Source organism: Eubalaena glacialis, chromosome 7, assembly GCF_028564815.1.
Source record: "Eubalaena glacialis isolate mEubGla1 chromosome 7, mEubGla1.1.hap2.+ XY, whole genome shotgun sequence".
NCBI lineage: Eukaryota > Metazoa > Chordata > Mammalia > Artiodactyla > Balaenidae > Eubalaena > Eubalaena glacialis.
The window spans coordinates 5,294,957-5,318,449 of NC_083722.1; the positions used below are offsets into that span (position 1 = coordinate 5,294,957).

Below are 23,493 nucleotides of genomic sequence, written 5' to 3' on the forward strand. Positions count from 1 at the left end.
GGGGCGGGGCTTCCGGTGGGAAGACGAATTCTATTCGGGGCGGGGCTTCCTGTTCGGGTGGCTCGGGTGCTAGGCTTGGGACTCCGTCACCCGCACGCGGTGCGCGCTTTGGGCGCGGGGCTTCTGAGCGGTTTGCGAGGCGGTGCAGAGGCCGTTGGATCGGCGGGTAGAACCGTCCCTGTGCCGTTTCTGCCCCGGCGCAGGGCGAGCGGCCGCGGTGGCGCTGAGGCTCGGCGCGCTTCCGTCATGGACTACCGGCGGCTGCTGATGAGTCAGGTGGTCCCGGGGCAGTTTGACGACGCCGACTCCTCGGACAGGTAGGCAGCCGTGAGTACACCGACGCTGTGGGCACGGTGCTCTCTCTTCCGCCGCCGCGGTCCCTTTGGGGAGTTGACGCTTGTTTGTGGTTTGGAGGGAGACTGGTAATTTATCACTCGGGGCCTCTTTTCACAGCCTTTTGCTGCTTTCTCCATCCCAGCCAGGTCTTTCTGTTCAGTTGCCGGCGGAGTTAATGAAAGCCGCTTGTCTGTCCGGAGAGTCCGGGTTTCCCAGATTGTTAGCATCGCTGAGAGGCAGAGTTGGAGAGAGCGATTGGGTAACGGGTGTTTGAGCTTTAACTACATTTAGCGTTCAAAAAATATTGGAGCACCTATCGTGTGCCTATTTCTGTCCTCGGCGCTAAAGATAGTGATGAACAAGACAAACCAAGGCCCTGCTGCCATTGAGTTCTGCCTTCTACTTGGGAGGGAGGGCATACCATTAGGTACATAGAGATTTTTTTTTAAAAAACCCAGATGACATGTTTACTATGCAAACAATTAAAATCAATTGGTAGACCTAAGTAGTGGCTTAGTTGTAAGGGAAGGGTTAAGTCCAAATCTGGGGACTTAACTTGGTGGTCCAGCGGTTAAGACTCCGAGCTCCCAATGCAGGGGACCTGGGTTGGATCCCTGGTCAGGGAACTAGATCCCGCATGCCGCAACTAACGATCCTGCGCGCAGCAACGAAGATCTCTCCTGCAGCAACCGAGACCCGGCACAGCCAAAATGAATGAATGAATAAATAAATAGTCCAGATCTAAAGGACACGAAGGAGCCAACCTCAGGAACAGCAGCGGGAACAGCAATTCAGGACAGGGGACAGCAGGTGCAGAGGCCCTACGGTGGGATCCCTTTTGGCTGTGAAAGGAAGATCTAGAAGCCATTGTGCCTAGAGCACAGTGCAGGTGGTTGAGGAGATTGGTTGGTAATGATACAGAAGTGAGAAGGGGCCAGAGCATGAAGAGTGTTACAAGTGATGGTAAGGTTTTGAGATATTATTCTAGGTCTTATAGAAAGCCACAGGAGGGCTTTTAGCAGGGCAATGACATCACCTGATGTATGATTTAAAGGAATCATTCTGCTCTGGAGGAGATGGTTTTGGAGGGCAAAGGTGGACACAGTTCAAAAGTACTCAGGTAATTGAGTTCAAAGATGATGGGATCAAGCTAGGGATGTTTTGCAGGGCGAAGGGACAGGGTGTAACGGTAGGTTAGATGTGAAGTGAGAGGCAAAAGGAATTAAGGATAACTCCTACTTGAAAGCAAAATGAAACAGAGAGTTCATTTTGGAATTCCAAGAAAATGGTTTTTACTTTATAGTAAGGATTCACTACACATAGATTTTATTAATTTCAGTAAATATAGGTGGATTGCTTTCTGTGTGTCAGATCTCTTGTTAGTTGATCGTGATACATTGGTAAATACTCCCCTGAATGACACAGAGCTTGCACTCTACCAGGGGAAGCATATCGAATAATTAGACAAATTATTTGTATTAGATTTGGGTAAGTAGTACAAAGGAGAAGTGGGTAAAGAACAGGGCAGACTTTCCTGAGCAAAGATAGTAGGTCAATACTGGAAGGATACGTAGGATTTAGCCAGAGAAATGAGAAGGGCATCCAGAACTACGTTTTCAGATGAGCGTACAGAAGGCCTTAGGGACTAAGTTAAGTGGGAAGAAGAAACACAGCCAGTGTGGCTGGTGAGTAGTTAACGGTCATGAGTGTACTCTAGACATTGTGAAGATAGAAACCGGCAGATTTTGCCCACTCCTGGGGCTTTGGAGACGTTTTTGTTTGTCATAGCTGGGGGGGGGGGGGGCGGGTGGTGCGCTGGTGGCATCTGGAAGGCAGGGACCAGAGATGCTGCTGGACATCCTGGAGGCACAGGACAACCGCCCTCAACAAGGGATGGTCCAGCCGAGGTGGTGACGCCATGGTACAAATGAAGGTATAGCTTTAACATGCCGCTCTAGGTTATTGGCAATTGAAGGATCGACTTATGGATTGTGTTTGTGAAATCCTAGTCAACAACAGGAGTTTACTGATTATTTGTTCTCTTCCCACCCATATCCGTGGAGATTTGGAGCCCTCTAAGCCATGGCTAGTTAATGAGTCAGGATCGATCATCTGAATTTACTTAAACCACTGTCTGACTGTGTTTAATCTGGTAGGGCATATCATCATGTGTTTTATGTGGTTTCTGTACTCGTTCTCCACCTGAGGGCTCAAAACTGGTAGTACTGCCTCTGGAATCTGACCTGCAGACATGTTGTGTTTGGTGTGCACAGTGGTTTGTTCAAATTGAATATACCAGGTAAGTGGGAGATTTTACACAAAAACCCAGAGTTCTGGCTTCTTTTGAAAAACTAAGAAGATACAGTAACACTCGTCTGAATTCTCAAGTGGCATGAAAAGACCCCGTTAGCTGTGCTCCCTTTACTCTGGGCCAGTTCTCTGGGTTTGACAGTCTCCGCTTATCCTCTTTAATTATACCCAGCCTTCTTCTCTCATTTGTGCTCCTTCCCTTCACCGTCCTTCCCTTCATGAGCAAGGGTGATTTGAAGTTCTTTGTGTAACACAGGTCTTGATACGGCTCCTTTTGGTGCAGAATGATAATTGAGTTCAAGGTAAGGCTTGAAATAAGGCTTTAGACTTATTCCCAAGTTTGGTCAGAAAGCTTCCCCCACCCCCTCCTAAAGCAGCTCTGTGAATGGTTTTCCTGAAGTTCAGGTCTGGTGTACTCATCAGAGTTAGTTCATTCAGCAGAGAAGATAATAATATAAATTCTAACTTCATTAAGGCAGGGGTGGATTTAACAACCTTATGTACTTCTTCCGTGGTAGGACCTGGAGAATAAATGAACAGCTGGAACAGAACCCTGAGAAACAGGAGAACTTGGTGTTAAGTTTGAGTTTATTGGGAGATGTTGTAAGCGAACCTTTTAGATGTATTGGTGTAGATGTAGCCTACTATATCATAAATAAATACATATGCAAGTCCAATTAGAGTATGTGTAAACATGCCAAAACATTGTTATTTCCAGTGAAAACATTGACTTGAAGACTGTCAAAGAGGAAGGTGATATTCTGTTTGAAGACCATCAGAATAACGTGAATGAGATGATGGGTGAAGGTGAGATAGAAAGGGAGGAGGAGGAAGATTATGACAACGATGATGATTGGGACTGGGACGATGGATTTGGAAAACTGACCAGGTGTTCAGCCTCAGGTGGAGGGAGTAACCAGCAGGTATCTGATGAACGATCCTGTACCTCTTTGCGTTGTTTGCTTATGTCTTTTTTTTTAAAAGGACTTTTTGTGGTTCTAGAATTGAGTAACTGAAAGGTTTTCACCAGGTTATATTGCACCATAGCCCTAGCCTTTACTGGTTTTCATTCTTCATCCTTTCCATATTTCTGATAATGATGTACATTTGTTCCATAATCAGTAAATTTAAAAAGTTATTTAAATTGTCATGAGATAATAAACCTAAAAATCTGCCTGGGAAAAGACACAAATAGGCAGATTACTACAAATGGTGAGGAAACAGAGGAAAAGTTCAGCTTAATTAGTAATTAAAGAAAAGCAGAGAGTATGTAGAGATTTTTTTTTTTCACTTATGAACTGACAGAGACACAAAATATGTAATAAGTCTGTTGCCATGGAAAACTGACTTAATGACATGGAGAAATGTTCCCGATCTGCCATCTTCTACCAAGTGCAGAATGCAGGTTACCAAGCCGCGTAGAGCCTGCCCCTCAAACTGCAAGGACTAAGAGTTGGGAGTGTGCAGAACCAGAGGGTTTAGACGGTGCATCTTCCTGGAACATAAAGGTTCCTAGAGCGTGAAGATAGGGAGGGGGGGAAAGCAGCACTATTTCTTTGAAAATTAAAACAGCTATATCGTGGCCTAGAATGCATACGTTCTTGAATAACCAAAGAAATTTCACACTTACATGCAGTATTGCTTTGGCAACTCCTTCCCTGATTCATTGGTGAGACTGAGCAATTTCAACATAGAGTGGAATTTCTTTTAATAAAGCTGCGGGAAAAATATATATGCTTAAATGTTAACTGTTCATCTTTGGGCGCTGGGCTTATAGGTAATTAAAATTTTACCTGTGGTTTCTACTGTGAACGTGTATTATTTTAAGTTATATTTAATAGAAAACAATTTTTAAGTTCCCTGTAAATAAGAAACTACTCAGCCTCCAAGTTCACGCTTAGATACCAGGATTGAATCAGTCCTTGTGACAGGCCCTTTTAATCTCTGTTCTCTTATTTATAGGTTCTGGATATTGTCTCCCCTCTCTTCCCTTTTTTTTCCATTACTTCAGTTTGTGCATTGCACCGGTCTAAGTGCTAAGCCTTGTACTTAGTCTTTCCCTCTCTTGAGACACTAGGCCCAAAATGAAATTCCTGGAACCAGTTTAACGTTGGTCTTAGCTCTTTATTATACACTTGGGGGTAAATGAACATTCTCACATTTTAAATCTGGAAACCAGTCAAGTTAGAAAAATGCATTTAATTTTAATTTGTTATTTATAATAATGAAGGATATGTTGTAGAGAGGTTAGAAACAAAAGCAAAAATGCAGATTATATAGACTTTATTTTAGCCAGTGACTTTGTCCTATTTCAAATGCTTTTTTAAAAACAATAAATTTATTTTTTTATTTATTTATTTTTGGCTGCATTGAATCTTCGTTGCTGCACGTGGTCTTTTCTCTGGTTGCGGCGAGCGGGGGCTACTCTTCGTTGTGGTGTGCGGGCTTATTGCTGTGGCTTCTCATTGCAGAGCATGGGCTCTAGGCGCACGGGCTTCAGTAGTTGTGGCTCGTGGGCTCTAGAGCGCAGGCTCAGTAGTTGTGGCGCACGGGCTGAGTTGCTCCGCGGCATGTGGGATCTTCCTGGACCAGGGCTCGAACCCGTGTCTCTCCTGCATTGGCAGGTGGATTCTTAACCACTGCGCCACCAGGGAAGCCCTCAAATGCCTTTTTAAAAAACTTCTTGGGCAAATTTGATTGATCCTTCCCTTCCCTTAGGGTACTCCCCTAAGTACTGATACTTTAATAGTTAACTATGGGACTTCCTTGGTGGCGCAGTGGTTAAGAATCCATCTGCCAATTCAGGGGACCTGGGTTCGACGACCCCTGGTCAGGGAAGATCCCACATGCCTCAGAGCAATCCCACATGCCCATGCGCCACAACTACTGAGCCTGCGCTCTAGAGCCCACAAGCCACAACTACTGAGCTCACGTGCCACAACTACTGAAGCCCGCGTGCCTAGAGCCTGTGCTCCGCAACAAGAGAAGCCACCGCAATGAGTCCACGCACTGCAACGAAGAGTAGCCCTGCTCGCCGCAACTAGAGAAAGCCGCCATGCGGCAACAAAGACCCAACGCAGCCATAAATTAATTAATTAATTAATTAATACTAAGGGAGAAAACGTGATGAACCTTAGGCTTGTATTTATCATTAGAGCTTTAGTCTCTGGAACTCATTTCTTCCAGGCAAATCGACAGACTCCCAGCTGCAATTCAGCCAAAATGTCTACTCCATCAGACAAGGTCTTACGGAAATTTGAGAATAAAATTAATCTAGGTGAGTTTTTAAGATACATTTCCTCACTGGGCTATGAGAAGATTCTTCAAAAACCACAAAGTGTTATAAAATTTTATTAGATTAAGCAATGGATACATTCAGTGTTACTGACTAAATACTAATGCTTAGAGAAAATTAAAAACTTAGTCATTTAAAAACATGGCTTCAAGGAAAGACTTTAGCTTATACTTTTTTAGTTGTGTTTTCTCTCCTGTTGTAGAAATACGAAGTTATAGATACCCATTCAAGTTATTGTCTGTTTTGTATTAGATTTTGTAGTAGGATTATCTCGTAGTAGAATGTTGAAAACACTAGGCTATTGAGTATAATTACGTTTTGTTTTACTCGAAACTTTTTGTGTGGCATTGATCATTTAGTGAGCCATTGAAAGCAAGGAATCAGAATGTGGATTTGAAGCCACTTGGGAAATGCAGGTTCATCTTTCTCTCGTAGACGCTGACCGTTACGGACCTGGTACAGCATCTCTCATATCTCATCATTGCCTATCATGGGCCCATAATTTGAAATGAAACTGACATTTTTAGAATTAACTTGGAATACAGGCAGTTATATTATCTATGTTAGTCGTACAAAATATTTAAAAAGTCTGAAATTCAACATACGCAGGTAAAGTAGTTTTGAGAGATTTCTGGATCTAGATTTTTATGGCTCAGAAATGATGGCTGTCATGATGAAAGTGACAACCCTTGTTAGTAAGAAAGCACAACTTAGCCTTGCCCTTAAAAACATTAAACACTTTTTTCATTACTACAATAGATACTATGTATAATAAAATATTTAGAAAATGGAGAAGGCAGAAAGTATGCTTAGTCAGAAACTTTTTGTCTTACATGTTGTTGTTTACGTTGTGGGTTGTTTTTGTTTTTTTTAGAAAAACTAAACGTTACTGATTCTGTCATAAACAAAGTCACGGGAAAGTTTAGACAAAAGGAAGCAGATATGTAAGTAATATTTCAAGTATATAAAATAAATAAATAAAACAAAACCTGGCTGGTAGGAACTAATTCTAGACAAATTAGTAGCATCTTTGTCATAATTCTTTTGCAAAGGATGTTCCTTTGTGTACCTGAACCAATTCTTTTTTTTTTTTTTAAGTTTAAATGAGGGTATTCTATGCCTTTGTAGGTTGAAAATATTAAATGAGTTTTCTTAAGAAATCTGTGCTAAAACTATAATCTTGTGAAATTCACAAATGTCCTCTCAGGAGGGGAACAGTGTTTGTACATTACAGTTTGAACTAGAATGTTAGAGTATGAAAATGTTCCCTTTTTAGAACTTATTAAGAATTGTTCCCTTCCATGGAATATTTTTAAAAATTTAAGGGCAGATTTAAAACTAAATAGTGATACAACAGAGAACAGTTTTCATTTTACAACTCTGTTCTCAAAGCCAAATGTTTAAGATCTGGCTAACCTCCTATTGCTAATGGCTCTAAGGCATTAACAATATATTATAGAAAGTGACACTAAGATCATATAAATGGCAGTGTTAGAACTGAACTTAAAAACCAGTTTTCTTCTAGTTTATTGTTATGCCCAAGGGATACCAGCTTTTTGAGAAACAGCATTTCTTATTTCATTTAAGTGTTTGTTTGAATCTTTGTTAATAGTTTAGGTTAGTCTGTGAATTGAGTCATTTAGTGTGAGCCGAAGCCATCAGAGCCTGCGTTTTAATGCAGTAACTGTCTTGAAATGATAAAAACTTGTGTCTTTGTAGAAAAGGACTCTGAGGAGAAAGCCTTGTATATGACTTTAATTCTATACTAATATAATCATTAAAGGTCTAAGGACAGTAGTTACAGACGTGATGTTTTCTTTTTTCTGACATAGTTCACTTTATGCCATTGCTCTACTTATTTAATGCTTCTGAAACATGGATGGCATTTTTTTTTTTTTTCTTACTGCAGATATGCTCCTTTTGCCCTAGGGAACTGAATTGCTTATTAAGGGGAAATGAAGTTTCACAAAATGATGAAACTATGATGAGGTCGTGAAGCGTGTTATTAAAGGAACTACCTGCTTAGGAATTTCATGGAACGATGTACATTTAGAAACTTTTGATTTTGGCTTCTCTGAATTTTGAATGTCACTTCTGTTTTTTTGGTTCTGCCTTAGGTATCGCATCAAAGATAAGGCGGACAGAGCAACTGTAGAACAGGTACAGTTGAAATGTGTTGCAAGCTCTTATTTTAAAGTAGCCTTTCTTCTGTCTTTGAGTTGTAATTTGCTTTCATCCTTCTGGCTTAATGCTCATGTCACCTAGAACTGCTTCTGTGTAAAACTGCTCCTTCTTTGAGTTTAGCGAGCTACATTTTGCTTTATTTCTAATAGGACTATTAATAGATAAATTAGAATCATGCCCCCCTTCTGTGGCCCTGTGAAGCCACCACGCAATGCTTTCATCTTCTAGGGGGAAGCAGAATTGACCATAAGACCAGAAATCTTTTCTTTTGTCTTAAACAAGGTCTGCAGGGATTTTGTGAGCCTTCCCAGGTGGTGAGTCAGGTATCACCCACAAAGCGTGTGTGTGTGTGAGAGAGAGAGAGGTAGACAGACAATGCTTTCACATTTTCTATTAGAATCCCTTACTTGGTTTAGAAGTTATGCTTGTTTTATTCTTTATTCAAGAATGGGGAAAAATGAGCCCCTGATTTTCCCACATGTAGAGGGTTGTAATTGGGTGTTAGGATTGGCCCAGATTTTTGTTGTGAAGGGTGATAAAACAGGTCAGAACATTACTTCTAATGCCTACCACCCTCCCCGACAGTACACATATGCACAAACACGTTTCGAATAGTAGCCTCTTCGCCCTACAGGTTCTTGGTTTAAGACACAAGCACCCATTCTAGCCACCTCCATCCCAAGGGAGTCACACCCAACCTGGGCTCCAACCCATTTGTGCAAATGAAGAATTCCACCTTCGGTCTGGCGGGAGCAGGTCAGGTCTGGGATCTGTGTCTTTGTCATCCTCTAATGTACTTATCTTGTGTATTCTCTTTTGTGATTGAGAGCGAAGTGTGGTCCAACTCAGATGAGGCGGGTTTCATTTTCAAAGACCCTGACATCCTTTTTCTCTTGGGAAATTAATTTTGAACAAGAGTGTATATCTTGAGTCTTAAACTGTCTTTTAAAACTATATATTCGTGGGCTTCCCTGGTGGCGCAGTGGTTGAGAATCCGCCTGCTAATGCAGGGGACACGGGTTCGAGCCCTGGTCTGGGAAGATCCCACATGCCGCGGAGCAACGGGGCCCGTGAGCCACAGTTACTGAGCCTGCGCGTCTGGAGCCTGTGCTCCGCAAAGAGAGAGGCCGCGACAGTGAGAGGCCCGCGCACCGCGATGAAGAGTGGCCCCCGCTCGCCGCAACTGGAGAAAGCCCTCGCACAGAAACGAAGACCCAACACGGCCAAAGATAAATAAATAAATAAATAAATTTATTTAAAAAAAAAAAAAATATATATATATATTTGTAAGTTGACTTGCCTCTCCTATTTCTCTTCCCCTATTTTGTTTTCAGCTGTTTGGGCCCATTGCCCCTTCCTGGGCCTCTCGCTTGGCTCCCCAGCGATCCTGCAGAAGCCCAGGTCTCTACGCAGATTCCTACTCACCCAGCTTATGTGCCCTCTGTTTACCTGCGCGCGGAGAGGGAGCGGCAGTTCCTGCCTCTTTACTCACTTTCCTTTCATTCTGCTCTACTTGCCCTGGTTGTAGCTCGCTTTCAGTCCTCCAGTCTTACAAGGTTGTTTTGTTTCTGTTAACCTTAGGTTTCTTGTGCGACCACAGCCACCTCGTTGAAGGGTAGGCCCTGAACTATAGTTAGTTCTGGCCACTTTCACTGTCCCCTGCCTGGAGCTGGAGGGCTGCCTGCGCCCAAGGAGCTGCTGGCGCTGGCCCTGGGAATTGCATGTAATTGTGCGGCTGCCTCAGTTTCACGTGTGAACAGCCTCAGGCTTTAAATTCGTTGCCTTCTGTTTGTTAAAGAGAACTTGAGGGTCCTTTGTACTCAATATTGACTGCTCTGACTTTGAAAGAGAGCCTTTCCCTGATCTACTCATCTCTAGCAGGGGTCTGCGAACTCTTTCTTTAAAGGGCTAAATAATAAATACTTTAGGCATTGTGGACTACAATTTTGTTTAATAAATTTTTTTTTTTTCTTATTTATTTTTGGCTGCGTTGGGTCTTCGTTGCTGCGCGTGGGCTTTCTCTAGTTGCGGCGAGCAGGGGCCACTCTTCATTGCAGGGGCTTCTCTTTGTTGTGGCGCACGGGCTCCAGGCGCCAGGGCTTCAGTAGCTGTGGCACACGGGCTCAGTAGTTGTGGCTCCCGGGCTTAGATGTGGGATCTTCCCAGACCAGGGCTTGCACCGTGTCCCCTGCATTGGCAAGCGGATTCTTAACCACTGTGCCACCAGGGAAGTCCCTTTAATAAATATTTTTAAAATTAAAAACCATTTTCAGCTTGCAGGCTATAGGAAAACAGGCTGTGGCTGATTTGACTTGTGAACTGTAGGATGCTCGTTGCCGCTTTAAAGCTTCTTATCCAGTGCAGCGGCCACGGAGCTTGTGCGGTGCGGCTAGCATGACTTGCAACGTGCTAGAAATGCACACGCACACCAGGTTTTGAAGGGTTTGTGTAAAAAACAGTGTTAAATCTCCCCCTAGTAACTTTTTATATTGATTACATATTGAAATGATAATGTTTCAGATGTATTGGGTTAGATAAAATCTATTCAGATTAATTTCACCTGTTTACCGATGACTGGAAAAGACAATTTCCTCTGGTTTGATTGTATTTCTGTTAGCTAACATTGGTCTAGAGTCAGTTTCCGCTTCTCTTGGACTTGGTAGCCTTTGATTGCCACGACTGAATGAACTTGCTGGTTTCTTGTCTCTTTGGTTCCTTTGGTCTCACCTCACCTTTTATTCACTAAAAATGAGAGTGAACAAAAGCACCGCAATAGTGACTCTTCTTTAGTCGAGCAGGATTGCGTAGGGCCTTTGCTCTTCAGTTTCTTGTCTAACGCTTCAGTGAGAAATATTTGGTACTCTCTGAACTTTGTATTTCTTGCATTTCTTTTTAGGTGTTGGATCCCAGAACACGAATGATATTGTTCAAGATGTTGACGAGAGGAATCATATCAGAGATCAATGGCTGCATTAGCACAGGAAAAGAAGTGAGCGATTCTTGGGTTGCCTGATGCTTTCATGTTAAGTTTTCTGATTTCAGATACCAGATGAAACTAAGGCACTTAGTAAATAAATTGTGCCTTTAAAAAGAAAAGAAAAAACAAAAACCCCATATACAAGCCAGGATAGTTTAATCAGTGCCATTTCTTAAAAATGGCTTTATTACATGCTATACAAAATAGATAACTAATAAGGACCTGCTGTATAGCACAGGGAATGCTACTCAATACTCTGTAATGACCTATATGGGAAAAGAATCTAAAAAAGAGTGGATATATGTATATGTATAACTGAATCACTTTGCTGTACAGGAGAAACTAACACAACATTGTAAATCAACTATACTCCAATAAAAATTTTTTAAAAATGGCTTTATTAATGTTTATGGCCGGGTAGGAAGTTGTGCGTGTAAGGACTTTGGTCCTGGGTCATGGAGTCCGTCCAGGTGTGCCCAGCAGTGAGTTCAGATGGTCACATGGTTACTGCTGGGACAGGGGGTTATGGTCTAGTTTCTGTTAGCCAACAAGTGTCCTTCTCATTGTTTTCTTTATATATGGCATGCTGTTTTTCTATTAGCATCTCATTCTGTGGGAAGCAGTAAAATTCACTTTATAAATCGTGAGATGTAAGAATGTCTTCAGATATTTTCCACGTACTTGAAATACAAAAATGTTTGAAACCACTTCTCACGTGTGTGTATGTATGTATGTATGTGTATATTTATTTAATTTGAAGACCTATTTTTTCAATCAATTTATTTTTTATTGAAGTATAGTTGATTTTCAATGTTGTCCTAGTTTCAGGTGTACAGCAGAGTGATTCAGTTTTATATATACACACACACATATATTTATATATATTTTTATATGTATACTTTTCCGGTTTCTTTTCCCATGTAGGTTATTAAAAATATCGAGTAGAGTTCCCTGTGCTCTACAGTAGGTCCTTGTTGGTTATCTGTTTTGTATATAGTAGTGTGTATCTGTTAATTCCAAATTCCTAATTTATCCCCCTCTTCCCCACCTTTCGCCTTCGGTAACCGTAAGTTTGTTTTCTGTGTCTGTCTCACATGTGTTTAAAGTGGCCTTTACTATACATGTAAGTTGGAGGTGTATTTACCCTACCTTTTGGTGTGACGTTTTGTATTTTAATTCACATTCAGAAGAGGATGGTGTTCCTTATGCACAGAATTTCAGTTCACTCGACTTTTTTTTTTTTTTAACCTTTGAGGATAGACTCAAATAGATTGCAAAAGTAAAATACTACTTATAGTTACTTAACACAAACTTAATTTTCTTTGTTTTTGACTTAACATAGGCTAATGTGTATCATGCTCGCACAACAAATGGAGAGAGCAGAGCAATCAAAATTTACAAAACTTCTATTTTGGTGTTCAAAGACCGGGATAAGTATGTCAGTGGGGAATTCAGGTGAGCTCAGGTGTTTTTTTTTATTTTCCCCAGGTGGCTTGACTTCTATATCCTAAAAATAAAAACTAAAATAAGGGAACGATCGAAATAGCAAATATGTTTCTCATTCAAGGTTTCGTCATGGCTACTGTAAAGGCAACCCCAGAAAAATGGTGAAAACATGGGCAGAAAAGGAAATGAGGAACTTAATCAGGTGACTGTCTGGGGTGTGTGTGTCTGTGCTGTGTCCGCATGTCAGCCTCAGAGCTTTCCTCCCAGCAGGTCCTGGTGTGGTTCTGTCCAAAGATAGGGTCTCGCAGAGCTCCGTTAGATCTGCAGAGGAAACGCATTTCCAAGCAAATAGGAGCTACCTTCTCTCTCCTGTTTTACGAACCCATTACAGGAGAATTTTGCCCTGACTCACATTTATTCCGCAAGGCTGGGTCATGTGAGAAGCCTTGGGAGCCATGTGAAAAGGTTTAGAATTCATACTGAGGATGATAAAGAGCCATTACAGGATTTGAAGCAGGGAAGTGACACAATCAGGTGGTGAGAATAATGTGTCATTTTTTAAATAGGTGTTGGAGTTTTAGGCAATTTTGTTAGGCCCTAAGCTCTTTTTTTTTAAATTATTTATTTATTTATTTATGGCTGTGTTGGGTCTTCGTTTCTGTGCGAGGGCTTTCTCTAGTTGTGGCAAGCGGGGGCCACTCCTCATCGCGGTGCGCGGGCCTCTCACCACCGCGGCCTCTCCTGCCGCGGAGCACAGGCTCCAGACGCGCAGGCTCAGCAACTGTGGCTCACGGGCCCAGCCGCTCCGCGGCACGCGGGATCCTCCCAAACCAGGGCCCGAACCCGTGTCCCCTGCATTGGCAGGCAGACTCCCAACCACTGCGCCACCAGGGAAGCCCGGCCCTAAGCTCTTTATCGTAGTTTCCTCTTCTTCAGTCCCATTTTGGACACATTTATATATTCTTTGTTTGCATTGGCACCTTTGTATCAAGTAAAGGCATCTGAGATCAAGTTTCCTCAATTGAAGTTTTAAATTGGAAGGTTTTTTTCCTCTCTTTCAAATATCTTTTAACTTTTTATATGCTATACATAGGTGCCATACGTTGGATGTTTTAGTAGTATTCAGCAAAGTTCACTTGTTTTGAAAGTCCTTCTGAAATCTTACGCTCAGTTTGCGACTGGCTATGAGTCCACTATTTTTATTCATCACTGTTCACACTGATCAACTCAAAAGATAATTGCAAACATACCTGCTGTATTTCATCGGTTCTAAGGCGCCCATTTCTTCACGGTTTGACATCTCTGGCATCGAACTATGCCATGGAGGCTATGGGATGTCATAGTTGAATTGCTGGTGTTTTGCCATTCTTGGTGACGCGTAACGGTGCCGCTTAAAATCACGGGTGCCTTAGAGTTTATGAAATAAAATAATACAGTCGAGAGGCCTGGGTGCTGTTTCCTCACAGCACTGCTAGTCTTGTGCACTGCAGCTGTTGTAAGTTGTTTTAGATTAGGTGCTTTAGATGATTTGTTTCAGCTTTTCATTTGTCCGTTTATCTGTTTTCATATCACAGGCTAAGCACAGCAGAGATCCCGTGCCCAGAACCTATCCTGCTACGAAGTCATGTTCTCGTCATGGGTTTCATTGGCAAAGACGACATGTGAGTGTGTAGGAGGCCTAATAATTACACGCCCAGAACTGTATTTTTAAGTGCTTTGAATTATCCAACATGTGAATATTTCCCATTTAAATAGCTCCTTGCGTCTTGTAATATTTTGAATGAATCTTTCCCACTCTATTAGTGCATAGAGTTACTAATTTGTTCTACTGTTTTTAAGTCCAAAAATGCTTCAGAATAACAAAGCTCACCTTGTTTCTTGGGGAATGTCTCATACAGTCAGCTGGGAAAGCATCTGTTTGTGGACAGCTTTTTATTGATAGAACCGTATCTCTGGAGCGAAGCACATTGTTCAGTGATGATTGGTAGAAGAAAAGAACGGGTAACAATGTTAGGAAGCAAGAAGACTTGTTCTGGGTCCGTTTATCTGAGTTGTTCACTTTATTTTTGTTCAAGGCCAGCGCCGCTCTTGAAAAACGTCCAGTTATCAGAATCCAAGGCTCGGGAGTTGTATGTGCAGGTGATCGAGTACATGAGGAGAATGTACCAGGACGCCAGGCTCGTGCACGCGGATCTCAGTGAATTCAACATGCTGTGAGTGTGTGGCCCACACACACCTCCCAGCAGTCACCTTTCCTTTGGGGAAATGAACTAAATCCCCGTCCAAGAAGTCTTGCTAAATTCTCCAGTTGTAGAGTTGGCTTCCACAGGGTCACAGGATAGGATGCGTTCCCTGCCTTTGGTGGCCTCAGTCACAGAATTGACCACCCTGATCGTTAGCAGAGCTAAAGGGCTTGGGAAATTTTCTCAGTTTTCATCTCTTGTTTGTCAAAGTGGCTCTTCTCCTTACCCACCTCGTTCATTTTATTAGTTCTTTCCATTGCTACTAAAGTAGAAATGTTTAAACAAGAGTGTGGGCGAGCCGTGGTGTGCCCTGGCCCCGCGTGCCCGGCCCTCATGCCAGCCTGGAGGCAGCGGGCGGCTCACCCCCGGCGCGCCTGGCCCGCAGGTACCAGGGCGGCGGCGTGTGCATCATTGACGTTTCTCAGTCCGTGGAGCACGACCACCCGCATGCCTTGGAGTTCTTGAGGAAGGACTGCGCCAACGTCAACGGTGAGTGGACACTGGGATTGTCCCCCAACTTGTTTGCGCCGTTGCTTCTCACTCTGGTAAACCGTGGATAGAGAATCTTGGCGCTAAATCGTTTGATGCAGTGACACTGACACCAGTGTGGGTCATGGGGCATTTTTATCTCTTTGTTTCTCTATGAAGGGGTTGGATTAACAACCTCTTCCCTCGCAAAGCTCTCACGAATGTCTTCCTGTGACAGATTTCTTTCTGAAGCACGGGGTCGCCGTGATGACTGTGCGAGAGCTCTTTGAATTCGTCACGGATCCGTCAGTTACACACGAGAACATGGACGCGTATCTGGCAAAGGTGAGGCGGGGCCGGGACGGGAGGAACAGACAATAGCAGTAGCGATTGCACTTCTGAGGGACTCAGGGCTAGGCGTGACTTTTGTTCATCGTGACAGCTTCCAGAGACTGTCTCCTGATTTCACAGATGGGGAATCAAGCTGTAGTAAAAAGCCAGTGGTAAAGCCAGGTTTCTTGACTTTCACCATCAGCAAGATACACAGGCTGTCAAATTCGTCAATGTATAGTAAGAAACCTGTTAGCTTTGGGTCATTAATTCCTTTCCCTTGTTTCTCAGAGGCCTTTTTGCATCACAGAACTTTTAAAATTGTGGTAAAATATACACAGCATAAAATTTACCATTTTAACCATTTTTAAGTGTATGGTTCAGTGGCATTAAGTACACTGTTGTGTATCCGTTACCACCATCCATCCATGGAACTTTCTGCATCTTGTAAAACAAATTGTGTCCCCATTCAACACTAACTCGCGGTCCCTCCCTTTCCCAAGCCCCTTCTGCTTTATGTGTATGACACCTACTCTGGGTACCTCGTATAAGTGGAATCATACAGTATTTGTCTTTCTTTGGCTGACTTATTTCACTGAGCATAATGTCCTGAAGGTTCATCCATGGTGTAGTGTGACACCGGATTTCCTTCCTTTTGAAGGTTGAATAATCTTCCATTGTGTGTATAGACCACATTTTGTTTATCTGTTCATCCCTTGATGGGTACTTGGGTTGCTTCCACATGTTGGCTGTTGTGAATAATGCTGCTGTGAACATGGGTGTGCAAATATCTCTTCAAGACCCTGCTTTCAGTTCTTTTGGGTGTATACCCGCAAGTGGGATTGCTGGATAATATGGTCATTCTACTTTTAGTTTTTGAGGAACTGCCCTACCGTTTTCCCTAGTGGCTGCACCATTTTACACTGTCACCAGCAGGCTGCGTGGGTTCCAGTTTCTCCACGTTCTTACATCCTCACCAACACTTGTTATTTTCTGGTTTTATTTTTTGTTTTGTTTTTTGAGTAGCTGATGGGTGGGAGGTGGGGTCTTGCAATTTTGATTGACATTTTCCTAATGATTAGTGATGTTGAGCATCTTTTCATGTGCTTGTTGGCCATTTGTATGTCTTTGGAGAAATGTCTATTCAGGTGTGCCCATTTTTTAATTAGATTTTTTGTTGTTGTTGAATTATGGAAGTTCTTTATATATTTAGGAGATTATTAACCCCTTGTCAGATATATGATTTGCAAATGTTTTCTCCCGTTCCATGGGCTGCCTTTTCACTCTGTTGACCACACCCTTGGATGCACAGAGGTTTTTAGTTTTGATGTCCAGTTTATCTGTTTTTACTTTTGTTGCCTCTCAATCGTAGAATACTGAACACATGGCCCCTGAACAGCTGTTCAGGTTCATCCCACCTTTTCACACTCTCCCCTTTCCCTGGAATGCCTTCCCGTTTCTACCTTTGCTCGTCTTGCTCTGCCTAGTGAACTTCAAAGCTCAATTCAGAAAGCTCTCGAGGGGAAATCAGGCAGAAATCATTGTTTCCATAGGTATATTTTCTATATTATCTAACTCTGTAACGGAAGTAGTCACACTGTATCCTTCTTATCATGTTAAGTTCTTTTTAATTTTGTCACCCTCTGCTAGGCTATGAACTCTTAAGGGACAAGAGTTTTCTATATCACTGGTAGCTAGTCAGTACCTGGCACGGAGGAAATAATCACGTTAATTGAATAAGTAGATATCCCATCACTTTTATTCTTAAACTCTTTAGCACTAATTTTAGTGTGTGAACTTAAAAAACTCTAGTACCACTGTTGTTTGCTTTCCTCTATGTATTCTAAATAGATTAGAGAACAAATCTTCAGCTTTACAAGCCAAAAGAATCTATAGAATCTTTGTCACCTTCTTAGTGTCAGTCATCGTTTGCTCAAAGAGCTTTCTTTGGGGGTCTGTCGTGCGGCAGCGTTAGAGCCATGGACTCAAGGTGAGAGGACCCTCCTGCTCCTCTGTGATCCCCTTCGTGGACAGCTCAAGAATTGAGGAATGGTTCTTTCATTCTTTCGGTGTCAGTTTTCCTTTAATAAATATTTTTGCTAATCGTTTAAAAATTAGTCCAAGCAGTATTACTCTTGAGTAAGAGTCTAGGGATGCCCTGAGGCTAAACGAGTTTGATTTATTCTGTTAACTTCTGGGTTCAATGGCGGCCTTTTTGGTGAGTTCTACCGTGGAGAGCTAACCTGTACCACTGGAGGACACGGAGTGTGAAGGCGTGGTACCCAGAGAGACTAGAACAGCTTTCCACTAAAACTGGGGAATGGATGTGTCTTCTATGGATTGAATGTAAAGGAAAGTGATTTTTGTTTTCTTTCCAAGGCCATGGAAATAGCATCTCAAAGGACCAAGGAGGAAATGTCCAGCCAAGATCATGTGGATGAAGAGGTAAGATGTATTATCTGTTTACTGACTTAGGAAACACTTGTGTCTTGAGGTCTTTTTTTTTGTATTGCTGGGGCATGATCTTAATTTTAATAGATAAACAGTTTTTTTTAATGATGATATTTCCTTGACACGTAACATGTTACACGATTCAGCTGCATGAGGTTGTGTAACTTACATCTCATTACATCCTTCCACTCAGTGACCTGTTAGCCCCTTGTCCTGTGTGGAGAACATTTTTACAGAACCCCTTGGAGGACGTGATTCAAGAAGGAAAAGCCTGTTTCAGTTTGCTAATGTGAATTTTTAAGTGATTTAAATGTTGCTTTCAGTAACACTGTAGATTTTAAAGACTCGTGTTTGGTAAAAAGGAAGACTTTTTTAAAATCTTGGGAGTCAGTATATTTTTTTGTGAAGGTGATCCATAGTAGGCTTTTAAAAAATAATAATCATCCTCACAGCTGTCGTGTGCGGTGTGATGGGTGAATATAAGGTACCCCGTACACGTCAGCTGTGGCACAGGGTAGATGATGCGCCCATGAAGGAGCCTCTTCCTTTGTTAGGCATAGGCAGGCAGTGCTTGCTCGCGGCAGCCCCTTTCTCTGCCATCGGAAAGGCTTTATGGAACACGGACGAGGGGAGAGAAGTGTTATTCTAAGGGTAGCCATGTATCAGCGCTGAGGGCGACGATGGTGATAAATTCCTCTGTGACTTGACGGGGTGAGGATGCTGAGTGCACGGGAGAAGTATGTGAATAAGTCTCCATTTTACTTTTCCTCTATGTCTGTTAGGTGTTTAAGCGAGCTTATATTCCTAGAACCTTGAATGAAGTGAAGAATTATGAGAGGGATATGGATATAATGATGAAATTGAAGGAAGAGGACATGGCCATGAACGCCCAGCAGGACAACGTGAGTCGCTGGTTTGTCTTCAGCAAGTAGGCTCACCGCGGAAGCTGCCGGCCCAGACCTGCGGTGTCGAGCGTTGACCTCTAAGCTAGTGCGACGGCTCATTCCCTTCACATTAGCAAACCCTCTGCGCACATTGCTTGTAAAGGGAATCAATCCCCTGGTCTTTGTGAAAGGAAATGACACACTTGAATGAGTCCAACAGACTATAATTGCAGGAAAAGGAAGATTTGTATAGAAGTCTAGGCTATAAATGGTTATTATACTAGCTCCACTAACATACATGTTTCAGAGTCTGGAAAATTATTTTCTGCTAAAGGGCCAGATAGTAAATATTTAAGGCTTCGCAGGCCAAGAAGCAAAATTGAGGCTATTATGTGGGTTGTTATATAACAAGAGAGAAAAAACTTCCCCCAAATTTTTGATGAAATTAAAAATACTTTAATAATAATTGAAAACATACAGCTTTTCATGATACAGGTCTACTAATGAGAGAAGAATGGAGTTATGTTGGGGGGGGAGGAGAAAACATTACATTTAGTTGAGATTCAGAGTTAGGGCCTTCTATCATCAAATTGATTGCAACTGTTTATCCTTAAAAACCACCAGGCCGCAGGTCAGATTTGGCCTGTGGGCCAGAGTCTGCTGACGCCTGCTGTGCCTGTGGGTGAGAACCACACCCATGCTACACACTCTGTGTCCCATGAGATAAATGTTAGGCACCTTTTTATAATCACACAAGGTATCATTTAGCCCACAGTGTTCTTTCTTAGTATTGCAGGGTACTTCCGTGTCCAGTTTTATGTTGATTCTTGTTTTTTTCTTTTTGGTTTCAAGATTCTATACCAAACTGTCACGGGACTGAAGAAGGATTTGTCAGGAGTTCAGAAGGTATGCAGAACATGTGTTACTGTTCATTTACTTGAAAACTCTTTCAAAGGATATAAAATTTCATGTCAGGTATTATTAAATTAACAGTGGTGTAATGTTACTAGTATAGATGCTTTCACAGTCCATGGGCATTTTCAGAAATGCCCTTTTTATGTTCATTCTTCTTAATCGTGAGACTGAAATGTGGAAATGTTGGTTTATTCTTCATTCTGCCCCTGAATTGCTCTGTTGTTGTAGCTGAGGCATCGATTCTTTTTGTATCCTGGTCTTCATTTGTGAAGTTATTAACAAATAGCCATGTGCTTGTTGATGTTTCTACAACCAACTTAAAGCAACAGTGAGATCTGGTCTCATCCCAGCGCACAGGCTGTTGAAGGGCTAGTCATGCCGTCTCGCAGTGCAGATTCCTGTAGTGTTCTTTTCTTAAAGCAACTTTGTTTTGTCTTACATTTTCAAACGGCAGGGATTGATTCTTATTTAAGCAATAATAAAGGTAGTTCTTCTTTTAATATTCTTTTTTTAAAAAAAATATTGATTGATTGTTTGGCCGCGTCGGGTCTTAGTTGCAGCATGTGGGATCTTTTGTTGTGGTGTGGGCTCCAGGGAGCGTGGGCTCTGTAGTTTGCAGCACGTGGGCTCTCTAGTTGAGGCGCGTGAGCTCAGCAGTTGTGGCACTCAGGCTTAGTTGCTCCGCGGCATGTGGGATCTTAGTTCCCCGACCAGGGATTGAACCCACGTTCCCTGCATTGGAAGGCGGATTCTTAATCACTGGGCCACCAGGGAAGTCCCACTTCTTTTAATATTCTTAATGAAAGCCTTGAATATGAAGGATCACGGTTTACATTCTGAAAATTGAGTGTGGTTTTTTTGTGGGAAGAATTGGACTAGGAGAATTCTGGGTTTTATGCAGCAGGTGTGATGGGGTAGGTGTGCTTTGAATTCCAGAGCAGGAAGATTCTGCTGTAACTGGCTGGAAAGCCTTTCTGTACAATCGCCTTTTAAAGATCTGTTTTTTTTCTTATGAAAAGAAAACCTCATGGTTTTAAAAATGCTTCCTGCTGCTTTAAACACTGCTAAATTTGGACTTCTCTGGTGGTGCAGTGGTTAAGAATCCGCCCGCCAATGCAGGGGACACGGGTTTGAGCCCTGGTCCGTGAAGATCCCACATGCCGCAGAGCAACTAAGGCCGTGCGCCACAACTACTGAGCCTGTGCTCTAGAGCCCGCGAGCCACAACTACTGAGCCCGTGTGCCACAACTACTGAAGCCTGTGCGCCTAGAGCCCGTGCTCTGCAACAAGAGAAGCCACCGCAATAAGAAGTCTGTGCACCACGACAAAGAGTAGCCCCTGCTCACTGCAACTAGAGAAAGCCCGTGCACAGCAACAAAGACCCAACGCAGCCAAAAATTTTAATTAATTAGTTAGTTAATTTAAAAACTGCTAAATTTCAGGGAAAAAAAATGAATGTTTCTCTTGTTTAAATATTGTCTTCCCTCTTGGCTGGATTAACAAGTGTTAAATGAAATTTAATTCGTAGGAAATCCACTGTAAAGTGATCCAAATAACTTCACTTTTTACTTCTATGTGTATTTCACATCTTTCCAAATCCCGGCTCAACCCTCCTGATTTCCTGCAGGAGGTAGAACAGTGCTGTTGTTGATCTAGGTCACCCAGTGAAGCCCCAGTCCCTGCGTTTGGGTACGTCCTTGAGCCGTCCTGGAATGGCTACTTCAGGCTTCCTCCCTGACATTGATTCCATCGTTTTGATGTTTCAATACAGGATGTCATTTTTCAAAGTCTGTCTGTAAGGCTGAAATCTGATTTTTGGCATTAACACATTTAATACCAATAGATAACTGATTGGTTTAGAATAACATGGTCCTGTGATATTTTCAAGGTCCCTGCACTCCTAGAAAGTCAAATTAAGGAAAGTCAAGTTAAGGAAAAGACTTGTTCTGATTCAGAAGATGCCAGAAGCTCTCAGTGTTCTGACACAGACTCTGAAGAGCAGGGAGACAACGCCTGCTCCAGGAAGCCCACCGCTGACCTTGAAGTTGATAAAAAGGTTAGCCACGAACTTACATTCCCTTGTTTGTCAATACGACAGCACAGCCCCTCAAGGCTGTCTGCTCAAGTATCTGGATCATAGTTGCTGAACACATTGGTCAGTAAGTCCCTCCACCTGAAGTTTTAGTTCCCAAGCGTGAACTTTGCTTTTGATGGTAACATCAGCTAGAGATTGGGCTTCTGCTAGGAGCTCCTTGGGCACTGCCTCGAGAGAGGGCTCACTAGTTTCAGTGCATTGATGAAAAGTGATTGTCATGCACTTGAAGAACAAATGATGCTGGAGTTGCCCCATGGTGAAATACCAAAGAACCATTTCAGGGGGGTTACAGCCCAGCCTCCTGTTTCCAGAATCTCTTGTTTCTACCACTCCTGGCCGTGGACATAAGAGATGCTACTGATGAAACAATCCATGGTGGCTAACTGTTACTCTTTAGTCTTAGCCTGATCCTTTAAACCTTCTAGAGTGAGGGTTCCAAGACTTCTGAGAGACATACCCAACTCCCTAGTGCACGTTCTCTTTGGCTATCTTCAAATTTCTATTAAGAAATCTTAAAGAAAATTTTCATCCCAAATTCTACCACCAAGCCATTATCATTTTCAATTTTTTTTCTGTGATGCTCACTTTTTATCTTTTTACATACATTTTAAAATTTAGTTGTGGGGCTTCCCTGGTGGCGCAGTGGTTAAGAATCCACCTGCCAATGCTGGGGACACGGGTTTGAGCCCTGGTCCGCGAAGATCCCACATGCCGCAGAGCAGCTAAGCCCATGCGCCACAACTACTGAGCCTGTGCTCTAGAGTCCACGTGCCAAACTACTGAAGCCCGTGCGCCTAGAGCCCGTGCTCTGCAACAAGAGAAGCCACCGCAATGAGAAGCCCGTGCACCACAATGAAGAGTAGCCCCCGCTCGCCGCAACTAGAGAAAGCCCGCGTGCAGCAACGAAGACCCAACACAGTCAAAAATTAATTAATTAATTAATTAGTTAAAAAAATATAGTTGTAATAATAATATGAATACTCAGAATGAATGAAATTCGCAAATTTTTTTACTTTTTGTTTTTACAGGAAAGAAAAAAGATGGTCAAGGAAGCGCAGAGAGAGAAAAGAAAAAACAAAGTTCCTAAACATGTGAAAAAAAGAAAGGAGAAGACAGCCAAGACGAAAAGGGGCAAATAGAACCAGAATTGTATGATGTACAGTGATTTCCCATCACCTGCTCTCTGAGCTGCATCTGGAGGATGGGTTATTGATTTTAACTGAATGGTTATTACTGCAGTGTCCATGTGGACGGATTCACGTGTTTTCGTGTAATTATGTAAAAAGCTCTAAGCTCTAGTGTCTAGGTCTAGTCCCTAGCTCTGTATGGTATTGATAGAGGATTGTTTAAGCTACTATTTTAATGAAGAACTTTATACAATTTTACTTTTGTATATATTTTCTCCTGCAGTGTGGTTTTTGAAGCATCGTAACTGTTTAAATGTATTGAGCATTCATGTAAAGGCACTTTGGACAAACCTGGGCAAATTGTTTTTGCTTTGTTTGTACGTGCCAAAGACCCATCTGAAATCATTTGATTATAAGGCCACAGTTTCTATA

General features: G+C 42.4%; 1 protein-coding gene across 2 annotated transcripts; it reads left to right on the forward strand.

Annotated features, from left to right (window-relative positions):
- The first annotated feature begins 47 nt into the window (after positions 1–47).
- RIOK1 (RIO kinase 1) lies at positions 48–23,493 on the forward strand. Of its 2 annotated transcripts, XM_061194800.1 has the most exons (17): positions 48–317; positions 3,365–3,569; positions 5,833–5,923; positions 6,816–6,885; positions 8,059–8,101; positions 11,022–11,114; positions 12,445–12,557; positions 12,670–12,750; positions 14,123–14,209; positions 14,624–14,761; positions 15,177–15,280; positions 15,498–15,604; positions 17,969–18,034; positions 18,823–18,942; positions 19,777–19,830; positions 21,728–21,895; positions 22,963–23,493. In XM_061194800.1, exons 1-17 carry the CDS (start codon positions 247–249, stop codon positions 23,071–23,073), a joined length of 1,722 nt encoding a protein of 573 aa, XP_061050783.1. In that variant the 5' UTR covers positions 48–246; the 3' UTR covers positions 23,074–23,493. The 2 variants fall into 2 exon arrangements, with proteins under 2 accessions (XP_061050783.1, XP_061050784.1); XM_061194801.1 differs by lacking the exon at positions 21,728–21,895.